The 22,334-nt window shown below is 41.9% G+C and overlaps 1 protein-coding gene across 1 annotated transcript in view; it reads left to right on the top strand.

Annotated features, from left to right (window-relative positions):
- ADGRE5 (adhesion G protein-coupled receptor E5) overlaps positions 1-22,334 on the top strand; it is a 54,734-nt gene that overhangs the window by 4,282 nt on the left and 28,118 nt on the right. The window contains exon 2 of the mRNA XM_088133554.1: positions 21,094-21,138. Within this exon, the coding sequence (XP_087989680.1) occupies positions 21,094-21,138 (45 nt within the window). The remainder of the gene's footprint in view (positions 1-21,093; positions 21,139-22,334) is intronic.

Here is a 22,334-nt window from a genome sequence, read left to right as displayed (position 1 = left end):
AGTTAACCAAAGTTTCCCATATCCCCTGAACAGTAAAACTGTACTTATAATTTCTTAGAAAAAAACTAAGATTTAGAATTGGCTTCATATCTTGATTTGATATGAAGCTCATAGCAATACTTTTTTGAAAACTATGATTAGACATTGCTTCTTACTTTTATTACAGTTCCTGCAAAAGGACTAGTTACATAGGAGATGGGTTTTTAATGCGTTATTTTAATGAGATATAATAATCCAATTTAACCCTTGTGCTCACAGATCTGATAGGTATTGTCTTTATTCATGAAAATAATGGACTGGGAATGGTGAGATCCCATTGGTATTATATTTTATGCTTATGTTTGCTAAGTGATTGGATTTGCACAGATCTCTGGTAGAGCCGTTTCACTTCTGACGGAAACTAGTTTGCTTCCATGTCAGTTTCTTCCCTGCCTGATGACAGCCACACCAGAGGTTCCTCTGCCTCATCCCCTCCAGTCTCTAGCCCTGCCAACTCTGATGGAACTTTATCTGTATTTCTACCCATGACTTCCCCCTTGCCTTTGGATATTGACTTCAATGCATTTTCCCTCGGGACTTGTTTTTTCAGCTTCTGCATGACTTCCTTACAATTGTGTCCCTGGTGATTTGGAATAACTTCCTTAACTGTTGAATCCTTTGTATTCATCTGGCTGGAAGCACAGCCTTGGAATTCAGCAAATTATTTAGCTCTTAGCACACCATTTTGGCCCTTAAGCCAAAGGGGCCTATTCACTTTTCTGGCTCTTCTCCCCATTGGTTGAAATCTTGACAGCTATTATATACTGAACCTGTAGATGAGGGTTGTTGAATACATAGTGAACTTGTATAAAAGAGATACCTTGAAATAATATATTCTGCCCTAACCCAATCTCATATGAGAGACATTTAAATCAGAGTTTGTATCATAGCTTAGGCAGCACTGCCTTTCACAGAAGGCGGAAGGGGAAAAAATCTATACTATAGTATGCATATTTTATACTGTAATGGCAACCAAACTGAAATTTTCACACTGGCCCCTCCTCATTCTGAAACATTGTACTGTATTGTTTTCCTTTGATTATCCTTTCCTTCATTTCTGCATGGATGCTAAAGTGTTAAATTGGAGACATACAACGTGAATTAAAACCAAGGAGATGAAGAACAATATTTGGGATCCAGTATTATCCCATTAGGAACTTATTGTTAAAATGTGATCTAGGGACTCAGATGAACTATAAAAAAAAGAGCAGAATAGATTGTATTATTTATCCTAGAAAGAAAAAGAGTGGGAAACTATTTCATATTAAGCTGATGCTGCCACTTGTCTTGGAAAAAAGTATGTGTTTTATTCTTGTATCACAAAACAAACCAGATGGCATCCAAGTTGGTTTGAGTCAAATCAGGCTGCTTTCTGGATCACCAAATTAGGGAGAGAACTGCACCTCGTAATTAGTATATATCCGTAGCCACAGTTGTTCTTTGGTTGCATATCTTGCAGATATAAAATGTGAAGAATCCAGACTAATTCCTCCTCCTATTTATAAGATCAGGGAACTCCCACTCAGACTGCTGTAGGGGACCGCCCCAAAAGGCTATTTCTAGTGCCCAAATGATGTCTTATAGCCACACCTGCTCATATGGAATGTGTAGGCCCTGGAATAGCAGCCTCTAATTGACATCGACGTAGCTAAGAATGTGAGAGTTTGATCTTGACCTAGAAAAACAGAGTCCCGGACTTTTAGTCATTCAGAGAGGAGAGACAAAAGCTGCTGGGCATCCCCAAGGCATCATAGTGAAAAAGGTGTTTTGCGCTGATTGTATTACACTCTCTGAATGAGCCTTCCCATCTGACTTCAGCTGTCAATGTATTCACAGTGCTGCTTCAAATAATTTCCAGATCCTTCATAATAGAATGGCTACAAGCAGCCAGAAAACAGAATATTGTGGACATTTCTATCAGTTCAGAATATTGACGTTGAACATTAAGTTAAATAACTACGAAGGGCAAAGGTCTAGGGGACAAGCAACCTCAGCTGCTGATGTAGATAGCTACTCTTGTGGAGATCAAAATATGGTCTCTTCTGGAAGGAGTACTCCAGGGGAGAGAGGGGAAAGGAGTTAGCAGTAGCAGTTCTTTAGCTGATATGAACTGGAGTAAAGACTTAGGGGAAAGAACATGACCCAAGGACAGCTTTCTCATTGGCCCCCTGCAATGCTCTGTTGTATCCTACCCAGATTTGGCCTTCCATTGTACAGTTATAAAGCAATTTAATGGGAATCCTTTTATGTATGCAGTCTTGCAATATGTGTGTGTGTGTGTGTGTATAACATGCAGAAAAAAGTCTGTGTTGTAGGACCCTGTGCTCATATGGCTCTTTTTTTCCCTTGGTGACAAAATTCTGCTTAGGTGGGGAAAGTCCTTGGTTATTTCTTCACATTCTGTTCAGGAAATGAAGCTGCCTTTCCACTTTGGTTACACATAGCGGTTCTGCAACTACCACAACTTCCTTTGCTCTTCCCTCTATTTACTGTTGCCTAGATAGAAAGGGTACTTTCAAATGGTATGAAAAGACTGTTCTTTCCTCCAGTCAAGCCATGAGACGGATGAAGATTGCCATCTCAGGTTTATTTGTTTGTTAAGTTTATATGACTACCCAATTTACAAAAAGCAACTCTGGGCAACTTATAACTTGTGTAGGAGCATAAAAACAAGGAACTAGAAAATAAAATACCATAAACATCCAAACAGAAAAAAGAACAGCAGATTAAGAGAATAATAGAAATAACAAAAATTAATTTAAAAAATCAATATCTTTTATAAATTATAAAAGATCTTTCATTCTAGACAGGCTCATTCCATGTTCTGACCCTGTGCCATGGGGAAGAACCAGGTTTTCAGGGCCATGAAGAAGGACAGAAGGGTTGGGGCTATCTAAACCTTAGAGGGAATATTGTTCCACAGATTAGGTGTTGTGGCAGAGAAAGATTCACCACCACCACCACCACCACCTTCTGCCAGGTGACACTGTTTCACAGAAGGAACCTGAAGTATACTCCTCTGCCAGATCTCACGGGCCAAGAAGAGATCATTAGAGACAGGTGGTCCTTCAAAGAACCCAACCCTGTGCCATGTAGGGTTTTATAGAAGATAAGCAGCACTTTGAATTGCACTTGGAAGCTTGTAGGGAGCCAGTATAAGTTGTGAAACTGTGGTGTTGCATGGCCATACTGAGGTGTGCCCTTATCTATTTGCATCATTGTATTTGGGGCCAATTGCATCTTCTGGAGGTTTTCAAGAGCAGCTACATGTAGAGTTCATTCCAATAGTCCAAATAGGAGGTGATCAGGACATGTGACTATGAGCAGGGCCTCCTGATCCATGACTGGGCACAATTGGTGTGCAAAGGAGATTTGTGCAAAGATGCTCGTGGGCACAGCTACCATCTGCTCTTCCAGCTAAAGCTGAGAGTCCAAGAGGACCCCCAAACTGTTCATCACTTCTGCTTAGGTGGGGTGTAACCCCATCCAGGACCAAAGAGAATCTCTAGAGTTGGGGGACCCAAAAGCCTGCAGGCATCCAGTCTTATTCAAGTTGAGCTAAAACCTGTTTTTCCCCATGCAGGCCCCCACAATCTCCAGACACTGGAAATCAAACCTTTACAGTATCATTTGGTTGGCCCAGGGTGGCGATATATAACTGGGTATCATTGGCATATTGATGATATTTGACCTTGTATCACCCAATGCAGATGTTATGTAGATGTTAAATAAGAATGGAGAGAAAGTAGAGCCCTGAGTAACCCCACAAAGCAGGAACCTTAGTTAGATCTCTCTCCTCCTCCAAAACTGACTGGAAACAATCCTGGTGGAAGGAGGAGAACCATTACAACACTGTTCTTCTGACTTCTAAACCTCAAAGTCAGTCTAAAAGGGTGCATGAACAATAGTATTGAAACTGCTGAGAGATCAAGGAGGGCTAGAATAGGTACACTACTTCCATCCTGGTTAGTGCAGAGATCATCTATAAGTAAAATCAGTGCTGTTTCAGTACTATATCCTGGTCTGAAACCTGACTGAAAAGGATCTAGATAATCTATTTCTCCAGGGTCCTCAACAACTTTCCCTAAAAAGGGAAGGGTGGAGACTTGATGAAAATTGTCCAGTACGGTTCTTGAAGAAACAGAGGTACCACTCTTTCCCCAAGAAAACATTTATGATTGCTTGGATCCAACTACATGTTGCCTCCCGGTAGGCCTTAACCAACCAGAAGAGACAGATCTAATATACAGGTACCTGTGCTCACAACTCCACTTTCAAAGGACCAACAGGTTCAAACTCTTTCTAAGCAACCATGCTAGATTGTGCCCTGCTCATCTTCAAGGGACTTGCAAAACCAGAGTCTAACTCAGTGAATCCAAATGACTTTATCTGACAATTGCTTAGAATAGTCTTCACAATGCCTTGTAAATGTCCCAATGGTCCCTCCTTCCCCAGGAGAGACTGAGTTACCATGAACAAGGTTGCTGGACAGCAGTCTGTGGATGGAAGAGTGGAAGAACAGTTACATTTTGCTGCTCTTTTATCACCACAAGGTAGACCTTAAGAACCCATTCTTACCCATGCTTTATCAGATTAACTTGCCTTCCTCCAGCGGCATTCCAGGCATCCCTTCTGTTTCATCTTCCAGAATTCCTCAGTGAACCAAGGAATCAGATCCATGGCCATGGTTGCCCCTTCATTCCAGGCAGCAATGACAACCTAGATCAAACTGTACTCAGAGTCTTAGAAACAACTGCAAGCTTTCTCTGAAACCCAACACAGTCCATCAGGTGCCTGGTGTGGACCAACTGAATAGGTCTTTCCTCCCTGCACTGAGGAGTAGCTGCAAAGCACTCTGGGGCTAACAGAGAGTGACCCAACTATGGCAGGGGATTGATGGTGATACCCCCCAATTCCAGATCATGCCACTACTACCCTGAGATAAAACCAGGTCTAATGTGTGACTGCTACAATGGCGCTATAACAACCTAAGTCAGGTCCAAGCCACCTCCAAACCTGTGCCCACAGAGAGCAGATTAAAGTCCACCAGTACCATTAGTCTGGAAAACTCCACTGCCAACCCGGATATGACCTCAGGTAGCTCAGGCAGGGCTGCTGTGCAGCAAGGAGGCTAATATAGTAGCAGCAGTCCCTTTTGATCCAACCAGCAGAGTCTCACAACTGGTATTGCCTGTGAAAGCCATCAGGGTTTCACAAATAGTTATAGCTACTTCATGTGCCCGTACCCTAGGGTCACTGCCATTGCCATAATTGGAGCTCAGATGGGCACATCTCCAAGAAGGGAAGCCCCCGCCTCCTGGTACCCAGCTATTTCTTGGTAATGGGCGCCTGGTCAGCTGCTCATCCACTATTCAGTCATGGATGAGGGAAGCTTTATTACAGGCTAATTTGACATTCAGTAGTGATAACTGGTAACCTGGAACACTGAGGGACTGATGACTAGGCACTGGGATTGAGCACAGAGGGTTGGAGAGCAGAATAGGGATTAAACACGAGGTGGGCTGCCTCCTGTCTCCCACCATATCTCCCTCTGCCCATCACCATGGCGGCGTTAGGGCTGCCTGTATCCTCCTGTACAAACTAGCCTCAACCCTCAGATTTCTGCCCTCCCTTCCCTGAAACAAAGGGGCAGCGGATCAGGTTTCAGGACACTTCTGCTTCAGCACTCAGCATCCTGTGACTCTTAAAGATAGACTCTCACTTGCCATGCATACATCACATACACACCACCCTCTACCCTTCCTACTCTTGCCAGGGAAGCTAGACACCTAGATTGTGCTTGGCTGTGTGTGTGTGGGGGGGGGGGAATGGGGAGTAGCTATCATTACCCCCCACACACACACACACAATTCATGGAGGGGAGAGAGCAAACATTTACATCTTGGGCACCAAATCCATGTACCAAGTTTTGAATTGCTCAGAAGCTCATCCAGCCTTCCCATTGGAAGGCTCCACCCTTCCCAATGAAAAAAAAAAGCCCGTTTACTCCATCATCAAGCAGGTCTGTATCAAAGGAAAAGCTTTCTAAAAGGGAGGCCGTACAAATCTTAGCAGTCTGTAAATGCGTTTGAATACTCTAATGAAGACTCTGGTTGGTTTTGATATAACGTAGTACTGCATTTTTAGTGACAGAAGAGAAGAACATCTGGCATTTTCAATAACTTGGTCAACCTTGGTCAACTACTTGATGATCGACTTCACATACCAAAATACATTGGATTGACTTTAACTACCCTACCCTCCCCCCCAATTTCAGAATAGCAGGCTTGAGATCATAATAATAAATTTTACTTTCTTGACTTGACTTACTTGGATCTCATTGTGCCACACAAGTGCTGAAGGCACCAGAGCTCTGTAAAAACAACTGGCCACCCTAAACTAAACATAATTGGTGAGGTTTACAGTGATAAAATAGTTTCTTGTTTCCGTGGAGATGAATGAAGACATCTCAAAAACAGATTAAGGCTGATCAGTGTGGCTAGACTGCTTTGTTTTCTAGCCCCCTTGATGGGTCCAGTATATTGGCATCTTGCTGTACTCTGCCTAGATTGTTCAGCTTGGTTACCGTATTGGATTTTCTACCAGTAACTTCCTAGTATCTGGTACTTGCTGATCGTGCTAAGAGATGCTTAGCCTGCCCCACCGGGGCACATATGTATATGCAGTGCTGGGCTCAGACATCATGCTAAGTCATAATGCGGTTTATTTGGTTTGGGCTTAGAGTGTTGTATGAACCTAATCGATATGCTTGGTATGCTGTGTTCTACATAGCTTAGTTTGCTGGGTGAACTCAAGCAATTAAGTTTATTCATTATTAACCATGGCTTAATCAGCAGGGTGGACATGTCCCCATGGATATATCTTCAGTTTCCAGAATTCTCCAGATGGAAAGGATGACAAGGTAACTTACTTTTGTGATATAGACATACCCAGAAAGATACAGAGAATGTAATGAAAATTGATAGGATTGTTTTGGCCTAGAATTTAAACTTTTCATTAAGTATTTGGGCTAAATTTGTTTGTAACTAGATATGGCTGTAATTCCTGACTGCCCTTCAGCAACATTTGAATTCTGTCCCCCAAAAATATAGCATTGAAAAAACATGGCCAGCATTATTCACGTTCATATGAATAGCCTCAGTATCTTAGAGTGCTTCTACATGATCCACTCTTCTGCCTGCAGAGCCCTCTGAGGCTTTTTTTAAATGCACTGGAGATTGATCCAGACCATTTTGACTATTTTCAGATATGACTGAATGGAAACATGAATGTAGATGTGCTTACGCACTTGTGAACCTTGAGTTTGCAAAGTCACTGGTTCCCTCTTTTGAACAAAATCAAAGAGAATAGATTGCTAACATTTTCCACTACTGTATTTCTGTGCTTGCCATGGTGACAGGCCTCTTTCAAAACCCCTAACATAGGATGACAAGTTTATTTTACCCTGATCATGCCAGCTCACTTTGTCCTGTGTTCCTAGGAACTGGGAGGTTGGCAAGCCACAAATTCCTTTCAGCAGAAGCCCAGAATTATTCTTCCAATACAAGGCCATTTTACTTTAAATAATTGCCATTTCTGAAGCAATTATTCACTGCCCTGAAATGGCATTGCACTAGTACGGGACAGAGCAAAATTGCCCGCGGCTGCAAGCCCCAAGGCACAATATCATGAGATTAACAGCACGTGTATGTGAGTGAGATGTTATCTCTCAACGTGCTGTTCTTTTGCAGTTCATTAAACAGGGCCAGTCCTGGACATGTAGAAACCTGGGGTTTCCCTTTGTTCTTTGGCTCTGAAATCATTTCCCAACTATTTTATCACCCATCCTCCTGGCATTCCTCAGGGTACTCATTGTGAAAGTCTAATAAGAGGAAGTTGCAGTGGCGACCATAGTAATTCCTTCTCTAGAGACTTCTGCGGGAAAAACAGAGTTGGGAATCAAACTGATATACTTTAGAGAACCAATCTGTATCATATGATCCAGTTCCCCCACTGGTGCCTGTTTACAAGTTAATCTGTCAGAGAAGTTTCCTCAGACATGTATGTAAGAAGTAGTTCTGGTAATCTTGCTCCTGAATTCTCTATCCTTTCTCTTTCTCTTTCTCTCTCTGATCGTTCTGAGAAGTTCAATGATTTGAGTACAGAGTCCTAAATATCTAAGTGGTTGTTTGCGCAAAGGTTGCAACAGCTGAGAGTTTCCTCCAAATAATATCTGAAACCATAATGACACATGTAGCATATGGTTTAACCCAGGCAGGATTTTCTTACGTCTCCTTCAGAGGTACAATGTTTGTGTTAACCACCTTGCTTCCTTGAGCATTTCTGTTAGCAGTCAGCCTGTTTTGTTCTTGCATGTAGCACAGTCAGTCCTGCTTTTCAATATCTAAAGGTCTCCTTATGAGAATCCCTACTTTCATTGTTCTGGAAGCTCCTAACTTGACTTCTGACAGTATAACAATCCCTGACTTCTAATAAAAAAAACCAAATTTCCTGAATCATATAAAATAGATAATAGTACCCAGTGGCATGCATGAAACAGAAAAATATTTATTCCAAGCATGAAATAAATTAACATCTTTAGAATATTATGTCAACAAGACTCAAATGTTCCCTGTTGCGATGGAATAAAACTCAAAACTGAATGTTCCAGTGGAGTAAAACTCAGTGTTCTACTTTAAGATGTAATGCTCGTTCTTCCCTTGTTTTTCATATACACTACTCAGCATATATAGAAAATCAGTCATGGGGCCAATTTAAAAATAAATAAACATTTAAAAAATCTTATAGCAAATAATGGAAACAACAGTTAAACATGCTTTTGTAGCCTGGTTTGCAAACAGTCTCAGAATTGATCCAACAAAAAAGCCAACATTAGCAACAAATTCACTTCAACGCAGCCCTTTAACAATATAATAACACAAAAATACATTAGTCTGCTTATTGGCTTGAGTCTACAGTGGGGCAAAAAAGTATTTAGTCAGCCACCAATTGTGCAAGTTCTCCCACTTAAAAAGATGAGAGAGGCCTGTAATTTTCATCATAGGTATACCTCAACTATGAGAGACAAAATGGGGGAAAAAATCCAGAAAATCACATTGTCTGATTTGTAAAGAATTTATTTGTAAATCATGGTGGAAAATAAGTATTTGGTCACCTACAAACAAGCAAGATGTCTGGCTCTCACAGACCTGTAACTACTTCTTTAAGAGGCTCCTCTGTCCTCCACTCGTTACCTGTAGTAATGGCACCTGTTTGACCTTGTTATCAGTATAAAAGACACCTGTCCACAACCTCAAACAGTCACACTCCAAACTCCACTATGGCCAAGACCAAAGAGCTGTTGAAAGACACCAGAAACAAAATTGTAGACCTGCACCAGGCTGGGAAGACTGAATCTGCAATAGGGAAGCAGCTTGGTGTGAAGAAATCAACTGTGGGAGCAATAATTAGAAAATGGAAGACATACAAGACCACTGATAATCTCCCTTGATCTGGGGCTCCACACAAGATCTCACCCCGTGGGGTCAAAATGATCACAAGAACGGTGAGCAAAAATCCCAGAACCACACGGGGGGACCTAGTGAATGACCTGCAGAGAGCTGGGATCAAAGTAACAAAGGCTACCATCAGTAACACACTACGCCGCCAGGAACTCAAATCCTGCAGTGCCAGATGTGTCCCCCTGCTTAAGCCAGTACATGTCCGGGCCCGTCTGAAGTTTGCTAGAGAGCATTTGGATGATCCAGAAGAGGATTGGGAGAATGTCATATGGTCAGATGAAACCCAAGTAGAACGTTTTGGTCTAAACTTAACTCGTCGTGTTTGGAGGAGAGAGAATGCTGAGTTGCATCCAAAGAACACCATACCTACTGTGAAGCATGGGGGTGGAAACATCATGCTTTGGGGCTGTTTTTCTGCAAAGGGACCAGGACGACTGATCCGTGTAAAGGAAAGAATGAATGGGGCCATGTATCGTGAGATTTTGAGTGAACCCCTCCTTCCATCAGCAAGGGCATTGAAGATGAAACGTGGCTGGGTCTTTCAGCATGACAATGATCCCAAACACACCGCCCGGGCAACGAAGGAGTGGCTTCGTAAGAAGCATTTCAAGGTCCTGGAGTGGCCTAGCCAGTCTCCAGATCTCAACCCCATGGAAAACCTTTGGAGGGAGTTGAAAGTCTGTGTTGCCCAGCGACAGCCCCAAAAGATCACTGCTCTAGAGGAGATCTGCATGGAGGAATGGGCCAAAATACCAGCAACAGTGTGTGAAAACCTTGTGAAGACTTACAGAAAACGTTTGACCTCTGTCATTGCCAACAAAGGATATATAACAAAGTATTGAGATGAACTTTTGATATTGACCAAATACTTATTTTCCACCATGATTTGCAAATAAATTCTTTAAAAATCAGACAAATGCGATTTTCTGGATTTTTCCCCCCATTTTGTCTCTCATAGTTGAGGTATACCTATGATGAAAATTACAGGCCTCTCTCATCTTTTTAAGTGGAAGAACTTGCACAATTGGTGGCTGACTAAATTCTTTGCCCCACTGTATAATATACGTGTGTACTGCAGTCTTTTCCATTTGCCAGTCCGCCTGTTTAGCTCAACAAACAAAACAATATATTTGACTATCTACCTGAGACTAAAGCATACACACATGCAGAGAGCATACAGGGATCACAGCATTACGTTATAAACCCCGAACACTACATTCTCCATAGAAAGAGCTTAAAAACAGCATGAAATTTGCATCTCAGGCAACCACATTTTTTTTTAATGTTTGCTGGTTGGCCATATAGATGGACGATAGATGGTTTCTAGTGATCTGAGGGTGAGGGAAAGGGTTACAGGTAGTTCTTGACTTATGATCACAATTTGGAACAGAATTTCCATCATGACGCTAAGCAATGTGCACCTTCCTTCCCCCTTTGCTCACTCACACGCACAACCCTCCACTCGCTCACATGCACTCACCATACCCTCCTTCACTCGCACACACCAGCACCTTCCCCCTTTGTTCACTTGCATGCACCCTGCCCTCCTTCGGTCACTCGCACCAGCACCTTCCTTCCTTACTTGCTCACTTGCACACACTGAACCCTCCTTTGCTTGCTCACATGCACCATGCCGTCTTTCCCTCCTTTCTTGCACGCCTTGTGCCCTCCTTTCCTCCTTTGCTCCTTTGCATCACACGCTCCTTTCCCCTTCCCTCACTTGAACCCACCAGCGCCCTCCTTCCCTCTTTGCTTGCATGCACCATGCCCTCCTTCGCTCACTCAAGGACTCTCCAGGGGCACTGAAGGAGTGCTCCAAGGGCACTTCTGGTGTGCGCTCTGCAGCTCATGTTGGAAGCTGCTGGCCATTCATGAGGCTTTCTCCTTCCTCCTGCAAAGCCCCACAGCCACAGTGCAGCAGAAAGGGGGCATGGTGCATGCAATCAAGGGAGGGCGCGGTGCATGCATGCGAGTGAGTGAAGGGGGAATGGGGGCACTAGTGGGTGGGAGAGAGCGAAGGGGAAGGAGGGCCCAGTACATGTGTGTGAGTGAAGGGGGAAGGAGTGTGCAATGCATGCAAGCAAGCAAAGAAAAGCCAGGGTGGGTGGGGGAGACTTATGCAAGTGACTTGCGACCTCCCCTGCTAACTTTGCTTGTGGGAAGCTGGCAGGGAATGTTACAAATGGCAATCACATGATCACGGGGTGCTTACAACCGGTCATAAATTCGAATGGGTTGCCAAGCATCCTGATCACAGTCACGTGACCACAGGGGCACTGCAAGAGCCATAACTTTGATGAGCAATCGTAAGTCCATTTTTTTCAGCGCCGTCATAACTTTGAACAGTCACTGAACGAATGGTCATAACTCAAGGATTACCTGTATCCTTATTCTCTGGTTATCTCCTCCAGTGACAGGAGCTACCCCAATTCATTGTCCAGGTATGGGTGACTGGATATCACCTCCTCACCTACTTTGAAGAATGCCTGTTGCTTGGGATGCTGGTTGATTGTCGCAAGGAACTGTTGCTGAATTTGGCCAGACCTGTATGTTGGCCACTTAAAATATAGCAGATTGGACTGCTCAATTTCTTCTATCTTGAAGTGGTAGCACAAAAATATTGTATTCTGCAGTATCCAAGCAAGAACCAGCAGATGTCATTTTCCTTCTCCTTGATAAAGAACCAAATGGTGGGAGGAGATGTGCTTGCCAGGGAGAAGCTGGGACCCTGATTGCAGCTACTGAAGTGGAATGTGTGTTCAGCATTCTAGCCTCTGCTCCAGGTCTCCTTTTCTCTGCCTAGGCCATTTCAGCCTATGCTCCCCTTCACTCTTGGTTCACACAATCTTACCAACAAATTGGTAGTTTGAGGCAGTGCACAACAATTCCATTTGGCTTGCCAAAGCTTTGCCTGCCTTGGAATCCAACTTGTCCTTGGTGATATCCATGGTTTTTACAAGAAAATGGCTGAGAGTAATTCTTGACTTGATACCCAAGACATTTATAATTCTGTAGGATAGCTTAAAGTGCTGAGATAGCCTTACAGATGAACTTCCACTCCTGCCTTGTTATCTGTGTAGCTCTTGCTCAAACAGTTGCTCAAAGCAAACGTAGGTAGAGTTTTTCCACATCCTGGGGTTAGGTTAGTCTGAGCATAACCTACTTCTTGTTGAGCATCTGCCTCTCACTCATGAAGCTTTATGGTTGCCAGCTCTTATTGGAATGATTCTGGTGTTAGCACCTTCCAGACAAGGCATCACACTGAAGTGCAGGAGAGCCCTGTAGTAAACACACTCAAACTTTACCTACCTGGTACCTTTGCATGTTGGCCTCAATCCTGGTAATCATGAATGATTGGTTGAAATTTGGCTGCCTTCATAGTCATCTGTCAACCAGGTAGGTCATGGCTTTCCATACTTCCCCTGCCATGTGGGAGAAGACCATCTTGGCATGAAGCAGTATCCACTGGAGTTCTGTGGCACAGGAGATGCTGGCAGCAGCAGAGATGCTTCATCACCTTACCCCAACCAGTAGGAAGTATGGGAGAGGGTAAGAAGTAACTACACCACTTCTGCCTGACCAAATTCTGAGGTGAAGTGCAGATTGGTATCAGGTCTTGCTACTTGCCACAATCGCAACCATTTCTTTTGCATTCTCAATACATGGAGAGTGCTATCTATCTGCTGAAGATGGTATCAGTTGCTTACTAAAGGGAAGTCCTGGAGGAAGTCTTGGAAGTAAGTATCTTCCATTACGCAGAATAGCCGGTTATCTCTGATCCATCATCTGGGCAATAATGCTGGTGATCTTTGGGCCATCCTGTATTTTGCCCACTGGAATTAAATGAGAAGTTACCATAATGCAGAGTGAACTGCCAACCAATTTAAACATAATCTTTATTTTTAAGAATGCTTTTAGCCTTTCATATACTGTTGAGGTATTCTGTGATGATAATGCACCATAGAAGGTTGAGCCCAGTTCAGAAGTGTATCCACCTCACCAGTAAAAAGGCAGAAATAAACTACGGAACTAGAAAAAGAAAAGGTGCAGGAGAAACAATTTACCCAGTCTGGGCTTCTGACAAATTAGTCCTTGTTAAGTAACCATGTCTTCCTTGGTATCCATTTTGGGAACATGCTCATGCATTTTTTGTAAATGCTTTAAAAAGGTTATCTGCAGGACCACTTTCTCCCACATTCACCTGGCCATCCAACCAGATTGATCATGGCCCACTCCTCTAGATCCCGTCTTTATGCAATTGTCATCTGATGGGGCCTGAAAAGCAGGCTTTTTCAGTAGCACCCTCACACTTGGAACTCCCTTCCTGTAGAAACAGTCCACTCCATCCCTCCTCGGCTTAGGAAAGCTTTTCTGTAGAGTTTGGTTTTCTGACCCCTGAGTGTGATTAAATTTGTTGTAGCAATTGTCAGTCCTGTGTGGATCATTCCTGTATTGCACCCATAAATACAGTCATAGCTCTATGCTCAAAATAGTTGAAGCTTCTGGACACTCTCCAAGGATAGCCCTACATAATCATATTGCGGTGGTCTAGTTATGATATACCCAAGGATGACTGTATTTCTGAATTTAATCAGGTCAGGAGCAGGGGCAGCTGGTTCATTAAATGCAGTTGTACAAATTTCCATGCTAGGGCTATCATTTGGAAGTCCAGAAAAAGTATGATCAAAGTGCCCTGCCAAAACTCTGAATTTTCTCTCTTAGAGTAAGCACAGCCTTTTCCAGAAATAGTTGAATTCCAATTCTAAAGGTTGATTTTCTGCTCACCAACAATGCCTCCATCTTAATAGCTTTTAATTTAGGTTGTTCTCTATTACTGAAAGGAGCAGAGTTCAAAGGAATCAAGCTCTTTCTTGGTTTTGTGTGACCTGGAACAATAAAGCTGTGTATAATCAGCATATTGCTGGCACCTCACTGCCTCCTGACATGATCCTTACTTAGTACAGTGCTTGAGTAAAACTGCTTGACCGTTAGGTGCCAGTTGCCTGCTGGAATTTCTCAAACAGCTCCAGTGAATAGGCCCAGGTGATCGATCATTGCCATTTTCCTGAGTGATTTATATATTTCTGCTTTACTTTGACATTTTGGCCCTTTCAAATTAGAAGTGGGATGGTTTCTTGGCAACTACTTCTTATGACATCACTGTGACAGGGTAGCTAACCACACGCTCTGTCCGTAAGAGGGTGGGGTTCCCTTTCCTCTTTGGGTTGCTACATAACTTTCACAGAAAAGGTGAAAGACGTTACCTCTCTATGGTAAGCAGTGGTGAGAGCAAGAAGTGAAGGAGGAGGAAGCATGAGTGACTCCATCTCTCTCTGTCACCAATTCCATTAGTGGGGCAAAGGAGCATTTTTGTCTAGAATAGGTATTTGAAAGTCGTTCGTGCACTGTGTACCGATGGATTGGGGGTTGACTGGTTGCTTTCTTGCAGGGCAGAGCCAGGCTGTTCTCAAAATGGTGCAATTAGCAGGAAACCTTGTCAGTTAAGCCAAAATCAGCAGGGTGCGTGAGCTCACTCTTGATTCCTCCTTGCTTCATCTGCTCCTCTCCAGACTCCTTCCTACTATAATAGGTGCCTTTCATTTGCTAGTTTGGGCCAGCTGTGGTATCTAGGTCATTTGGCACCTAAAATAAATTTGTGAAGTTTAACTTCACACTTGCTTCCTGTCTTATTGAGGTTTATGGATTTTGAGGACACAGGCATTTTCCCCTTAGCTCCTTTTTCTTAGCTTTCCTGGAGCCTATTCCTGGCTTAGGCTAGGTATAGATGATGCAGGCAGCACAAAAGTGAGAGAGAAGGGTATCTCCGCTATTGTGAAATGCTAGAGGGCAGCAGTTACAGGGTAGCATCACTGAGGGTATTGACACCTCTGCATACTGAGAGCATGGGAAGATTTGAGGATGAAGTATGATAAGATGGCATGGTTCAGTTTTGCATAGGGGCTTCAGACTCAAAGTCTTTGGAATTCCTGTTAGAAAGTAGACTTGGGCAAGGCTAACTTTATAGGCTGTTCAGCATACAGTATTTGGAATTTTATAAGTATGTTATAGTTGCTGTCGTATGGCTAGTATGGCCGCTTGCAAAAAGTCCATTTGGCAGAAAGCAAACTAGTGAAGCAGAGCAAAGATTTCTACCTGATCTTTGAGAAGAGGAACGCTGAGTAGAACCTAAGGAGCTAAGAAAATGTCATAGTTGCTGGAAACAGGGTAGCATATTGTTTGTTTGAATCAAGACACAGGGAGGATGTTCACTGAATGAGTTTGAGGACTGCCTGTCCAATTAGAGTAACTTTGGTTAATGATTCTTGAACATTTCTTGGTTCATAATTGGCTTGGAGTCCTGAACTCCATCTCCCGCTACTGAATATAGCAAGTCAGAAGCATTTTAAGCAGGATGTGATCTGAGAAAGCATAGCCAAATACTGTAAGCAAATTCCAAGCTAAAGAGGCAGGTCCATGCAGCAGTGCTGAAGCTTTGAACTAGAAAAGGACCCCTTGGCAGATATCTATTGAATATTGGAGTGAAGATAAACTCCTCTATACATATTAATCTGTGAAATAATACTTTCATAGCATACAGTATTTATTCCCCCCACAAGAAATAATAGCAAAGAAAAATACTCTTCATTTTGTTCACAGTAGTGTGGAGTCCCTGGGGTTCTCTGAGCTTGGTTGTTTTCTGCAGACGTTTCGTTCAGCTAGCACTGAAGATGTTACCTAGCCAGGTAATGAAATGTCTGCAAGAAAATAGCCAAGCTCAGAGAACTCCAGGGACTCCACGGTTCAACCCTGGGCTACATATACTCTCTTCTATTGGTATCACAGTAGTGTGAAAACTTTCAAAATGCTTGAAACAGGATAAAACAGCAGAGATCAATGGGAAGATACAGTGAAGAGTTTTTTCAAACTGTATTACAGAAACTTGATGATCGCATAAAAGCATGTGCCTGTAATGTGACTGATAAGACACTTTTAAGTTACAAAATGAGGCCGCGATGCAGGCAGAATGAACCAAAGTGGCCGTGTCCCCAAGAGTCGTGGGCTGTGGCTAGCATGTCATGTGGGCACCCTAATCCAGGCATCCAATCTCATCGACTAACTTTGAGGGGTTATGTTTAGCCTTAAACTGACTGGAATCTTTTGGGGCTAAATTAACTGTCCCCGATCAGCTTATGTGGGGTGCGGGCTAACAGCCACCTTCCTTCCTGCCATGATGGAGACAGAATTACAGTACAGTATTGCTTCAGTTTTCACATCCTCTGTGGCCACCGTGGCTGTGAAAAGGAGGCAGAAAAGGTGTGTGTATGTGGGGGGGGGGGTGTAAACACAGTTTTTGTTTTAATTTAAAATTGTCTCTGTTGGGGAAAAAAAGAGAAAATTACTGCCCCCAGCCTCCTTCGGGTCAGCTGGGAGGGGCCCATATTGGCTAATGTACAACTGCCCTAGTTCTTCCAAATTATGTGCTGCTGGTTCATGGAGGTAAGTCGACTGACTGAGGGAGAGGATGCTATGATGTACCGACAGAGCAATAACATAGTTAAAGTGCATTTCTATTTTGATTGTTTTGTTCTCATGTCAGTGTTTACCACCAAGAGTTTTTATTCACTGGGGAAATTTACAGATGTTGTGAATAGAGTCAAATGTACTCAGCTTTGAGAGGGTGGCTTTAAATTATAATAAGAGTTGAGCTAGAAGAAAAATGTTTATAATTCAAAGATGAATAAAGGAAAACATAATAATCTATCTTTAATATCTTTTTTTTTAAATCAGTATCAGCTTTAACTTCTCTTTGAATAAGAGATCACTTTTTAAAAAACCAGAAGATTCCTCATGTGTTTGTTTAAAAAACAATAATTAGCAGGTCAAACTGAAGGACAGTAAAAAATGGAGACACATTTGCCCCTCTCAGTTCTTTGCTCTTTTTTTTTAAGGGTTCCCATTCAACAATTGCTTAAAGAGGAAGAAAGGATGAATGGATGGATGGCTATTTAAACCATCCTAAAAATGACAGTTGGAAGGTTTTTTTTCATAATGTCATCTCCTTTCCCAACCTAGCGCTAGAGTTTCTGATGGAGGGAGCCAGAAAATTGGTTAATGCTTTCAGCAAGTAGAACCCCCTGGGCAACCTTGACTGGACTCAGCAGCTAAGCAAGATTAGGTCTGGTTAGTACTTGGATGGGAGACCTTTAGGAAATACCAGGTGTATAAACTAGAATGGGAAGTTGAGAAAACATCCCAGAAGACAGTGAAAAACCACTTTTGTAATGCTACCAGGAAAATTACATGGACATGTCCATGACTTGAAGAAGACTTTATCTCATGTAACATTATTAAACACTAAATACTTAGTATTATGGTGGGAAACTAGCCCAATAAAAACCAACAACAGTAGTTTTATTTTCCAAAGTTAGAATCACTGGTCTCTTACATCCAGATGAGGCAAGAGCAAGAGTTTATATGGAAAATTGATGAAAGAAAATTTGAGTTGCATATACACTAATCAGAGGCCCCCAATAAAGGTAATTGCTTTGCAACTGATAAGAAACACGATAATTCTAAAGGCGACAGACAGCAGGGATGTATACTTTGGAATGCAGTGTAACGATCTGCCGCTTTTAACTCCCAATGCCAGTAACTCTCCTTGCAACCGATAAGGGTTCAAAGAAAAGTTCACTTATTGAGAAATAGGGTACAGGTCCAAAGCATTGCTAAGTCTGACCCCGCTGCGCCAAAACACTATTTTTACCCTCTTTAGTTCCCATACTCCCCCCTTGCCTTCCAGACATTCTCAACATTCGCCCATTGGTACGACCTTGAGCGTTCCTGCACTCTGATAACAGCCCATCTGCTTCTACTCCCCCCCCCCCGCCCCTTCTTCTAATGGCAGAACTGAGGCAAGCAAGCTGGCTAATTGATTGCGAGGATTCTGACATGCAAGGATATACAAGAGTTGTCAAGGCTCTTCTTATTCTAACAAGCCAATCATGTACTTTACAGCAGCAGGAGGAAGAAATGAGGAAGCACGGCTATATATGTATCTTTGAATTTACTGTCTTTGTTCTAGGCATAAGTTCTATAGGCATTTAATAACGAATTGGCATTGTAACAAGAATTCCATACTTAAAAAGGAACCATCAAAGAAATACAGCTGAAAGCATATATGCAATACCATATAAAAATTATTACAAAATAGTGTAATTAATGCAGGCAAAATTTTTACTCCAAATCACCACAATATTCCTGATCTGATACAGTGAACATGAATTATGCAATGAACTATATAGGTGGAGTAAATTAATTAAAGTAAATTAACATAAAGGTATATATTTTATTCCTTGAGATTACGGTCTGGTATAATTTTTTATGAACGATGATAGTCTTTTTTAAAGAAAAGTACTAGAAGTTGTCAGTAGAGGAGCATTCTCCCCAAAATCTCAGTAGCTGGCTAATAAAGAAAAAAAATGTTTTGAAAGATGTAAAAGTGATTCCTTTGTGCATGCACACACACCTTGTTTCACGTAACTAATTTACTTTAAATCATGCTCAGGAGGGAAGTGAAAGAAAAGATGGCAGGTGTTTGGTTCTCCCCAGTGGGTTGCACAGGAAGGAAATTGGCCATCCAGACTGAGAAGCAGATCATCCAGACAATGCTGTTTGTAATCTAGCCAGACTTTCCTGAACCAGGGACCTCCAAATATGTGGACTTTAATTCCCAGAATTCCCTGGTTATTCTGAGATTTAAAGTTCATTCATTTGGAGAAGGCTGAGATAGTCTTTTACATTAACATTGGCATTCTTATCAGGCTTAAACCAGCTCCAATAAAAGAGAATGCCTGTAGCTCAGGGTTGAACTGCGGAGCTCTTGGTATTTTCTGAGCTTGGTTGTTTGCTTGCAGACGTTTCCTTACCCAACTAGGTAAAATCATCAGAGAACAACAAGGTCCATAGTTAAACAAGTTTTAACATGGCCATTAACATTTTTCCTGACACATATTCCCAAAAACTGAGTACCAGAACTTAGGAAATAGTAAAGGAGAAAGTATCACTGAGAATATGCAGGAAGCATTTTGCATGCCATGGTGTACTCAAGGTACATTTTGCACCCAAGTGAAAAAGTGTACCTTGCAGGCTAAAACTAGAAATTCTTTTTAGAAACTGAGCAGTGCTCATGCTGGTCATCTGTAAATTATGACTATTTGGAAGAATGAATTCTTGGATGTGCATGAATCAAGGGAAGTATATATACAAATGTTTGGTTGATTGAATTATTGAAAAAAAGTATGATAGATACATGGAAATGAAAATATTTTAGCATACTCTTTTATAAACATTAAAGTCCAAATGTTACATACAAAAAACAACAGATCTCCACCATTTTAACATTCTTGCTTATTCTTTGTTAATCTAAACAAACATACCTTATTCTTTCTTCATCTGCTGCTTTCCAGTTGTGCTGGGCTGCAATTCCCAGAATTCCTAGCCAGCTGCATCATGAGGGCTGTTAGGAACGTTTCCTAACACAAAGGCTTGAAAGATGCTTCCTGATGGAGGGTCCTCGTGCACCCAAGCAAATATCAAATGTTATTCTTAATTGATTTTCTCTCAGAAGTGGTGTTAAAAATGGTGGTAAATAGTGGAAAGATTATACATAGAGAAGGAAGTTGTCTGGACACCCAGGTAGGGTAATTGCCCAATAAAAGCTTTGCTTGGAAGCACCCTAACCCTTCCACAAAGTCATACATAGTAATTTTTCCATTACTTGAACACTGTACCAGAAAGAAAAAACAAACAGTCCCCCCCACCATGTTGTTCTACCCACCTCAATGGTATTTGGGTTCATTCCTAATGTCACAAGGCAACCCCCACCCCCACCCTCCCCAAAAGTTAAAATTGAGAGGATTCTTTCAGGAAAAAAATGATGCTACAATGCCTAAGGCCCATAAGGAAAGCTTTTTGGATCCTGCATTATTCGTAATGTCCTGATGTGAAGAAATGTTCTAATATCTCTGAATTTCAGTGAAATCCCTATGGCTGTCATCTGTTTGGTATTCAAATGAAATGAGAGCTGATATCTCTCAGCAACAATAAACTTGCATGTGGCAATAGGTCAATTTCCAACAAACTGATGTGAGAGCTTCTAGAGAGGATCTGCCAGTGCACTGTAATGGACAAAGACCAGTAGACAAGATTCACATCCCCATTAGATTATGAAACTCAGTGGTTGCCCTTGGGCAGTGTGTATGTCTCAGCTTATTCTGCCAGTACAAAATTGTGGAGGTAAAATAGGGAGAGATGTGCATCCTGCCATTGATCCCTTTGGAGGAAAGATTAGTATGCAATCTGGTGCCCTCCAAGTGTGTTTACACCTCACCATCTTGGGCCTTGCAAATTGGAGCTGGAGGGTGAAGTAGTCTAACATATCTGGAGGGTGCCAAGTTGGGGAAGGTCAATACATATGGAATAAGACTAACTATTGGGCATTCTCTGACCCTGTCCTCTCTCTCTTTCTTTTCAGGCTTCCTTATTTCCATTTTCCAATCAATTCTGGTTCATAATGAAGGTAAGTTTCTCTCAGATCAAAGAGTCCTTACAAGCATTAGAAAGTTCATTTAAAACCACTGCTGATAAACAAATTTGCTTTCTCTTGAGTAGGTGTACCAAAACTGGACTGCAAAAATCTGATTACTAAATATCAGCAAAGTAGAGAAGACTCTTAATTCTTTGAGTCCAGTACTGGTAGCCCTACTCTTGAGTAGTGTAGACTAGGCTGAAATTCCGAAAGGAAGAGCTGTTGTGCTATATGTACAGCCACATACAGAAAGCAATTCAAGGGGATCTTATTCAGACCAAGAGGTACTGAAAGCAGAAATAAGGGAAGCATGTCTTATAAAGGTATGGTGAGTTTCAGGTGAGTTCATGTGAATATGCACCCTTGGATTTTAGTTTTAGTTCTAGACATTTTAGGTGGGCATCTGGTGTTCTTGAGTATGACAAATAAATAATGAGCCTAAATGTGACACACCTTCAAGGGAGAACATCATGGGACCTCTGTGGGCAGTTGGGGTGGAACTGGTTCTCTCCACTTAGAATGGCAGGAAAAGAAAAGATGGGGAACCAGAGTGGAAGCTGAATAGCACTATAGATGCATGTCAGGTGTGGTTGACAACTCAGAACTGGGGATGAAGCCTTGTGCAGAAGAAGCAGCAGCACAAATATTGGATTTCAGAGGTTATCAGGGCTTCTTGGTTAAACTGCATGTAAAATACTTTACAGGACTGTGAGTAAAAACAAATGGGACTGTAAATCTGTCTACCCCAGTTTTGTAATACATTCAGAATTGCAACTTCTTAACTCAAAGTTTGAATTCTGAAGAAGTAGAAAAGTTAAATGTTTCCTTGTCTTGCCAACACTTAGTTTATTATATTCATAGTTAGAGAACCCCTGACATCATCCTGTTTATGCACAGGTAACTAATTTCAGAACCAAGCTGTATTCTAAGTACATCCTACCTCTTATAAATTTGGCAATACTTTCTGCGAGTAAGATGTAACTTTGGAAGATGTCTAAAGCCGTTTAGAGATGGGGAAACAGAATAAATCAATATGAAATAATAAGAGCTAAATACAGTTAGTCTGTTGTAGTTAAATCTTAACAGTTAATGCAGAAAATGTCCAATTGTTGATAGTTAAGGCAGATGTTTGCTTGCCTATTTGGAAATATACTTTTGAAACCAGTTTGCTTTTAATGGGAGACTTA

This window comes from Python bivittatus, unplaced genomic scaffold (genome assembly GCF_059951505.1).
Source record: "Python bivittatus isolate LINGU-HERP-01145 unplaced genomic scaffold, Pbiv_v1 ctg000080_np1212, whole genome shotgun sequence".
NCBI lineage: Eukaryota > Metazoa > Chordata > Lepidosauria > Squamata > Pythonidae > Python > Python bivittatus.
Note: the sequence above shows the minus strand (reverse complement) of the source record. Positions and strands in the feature narration are given on the sequence as shown.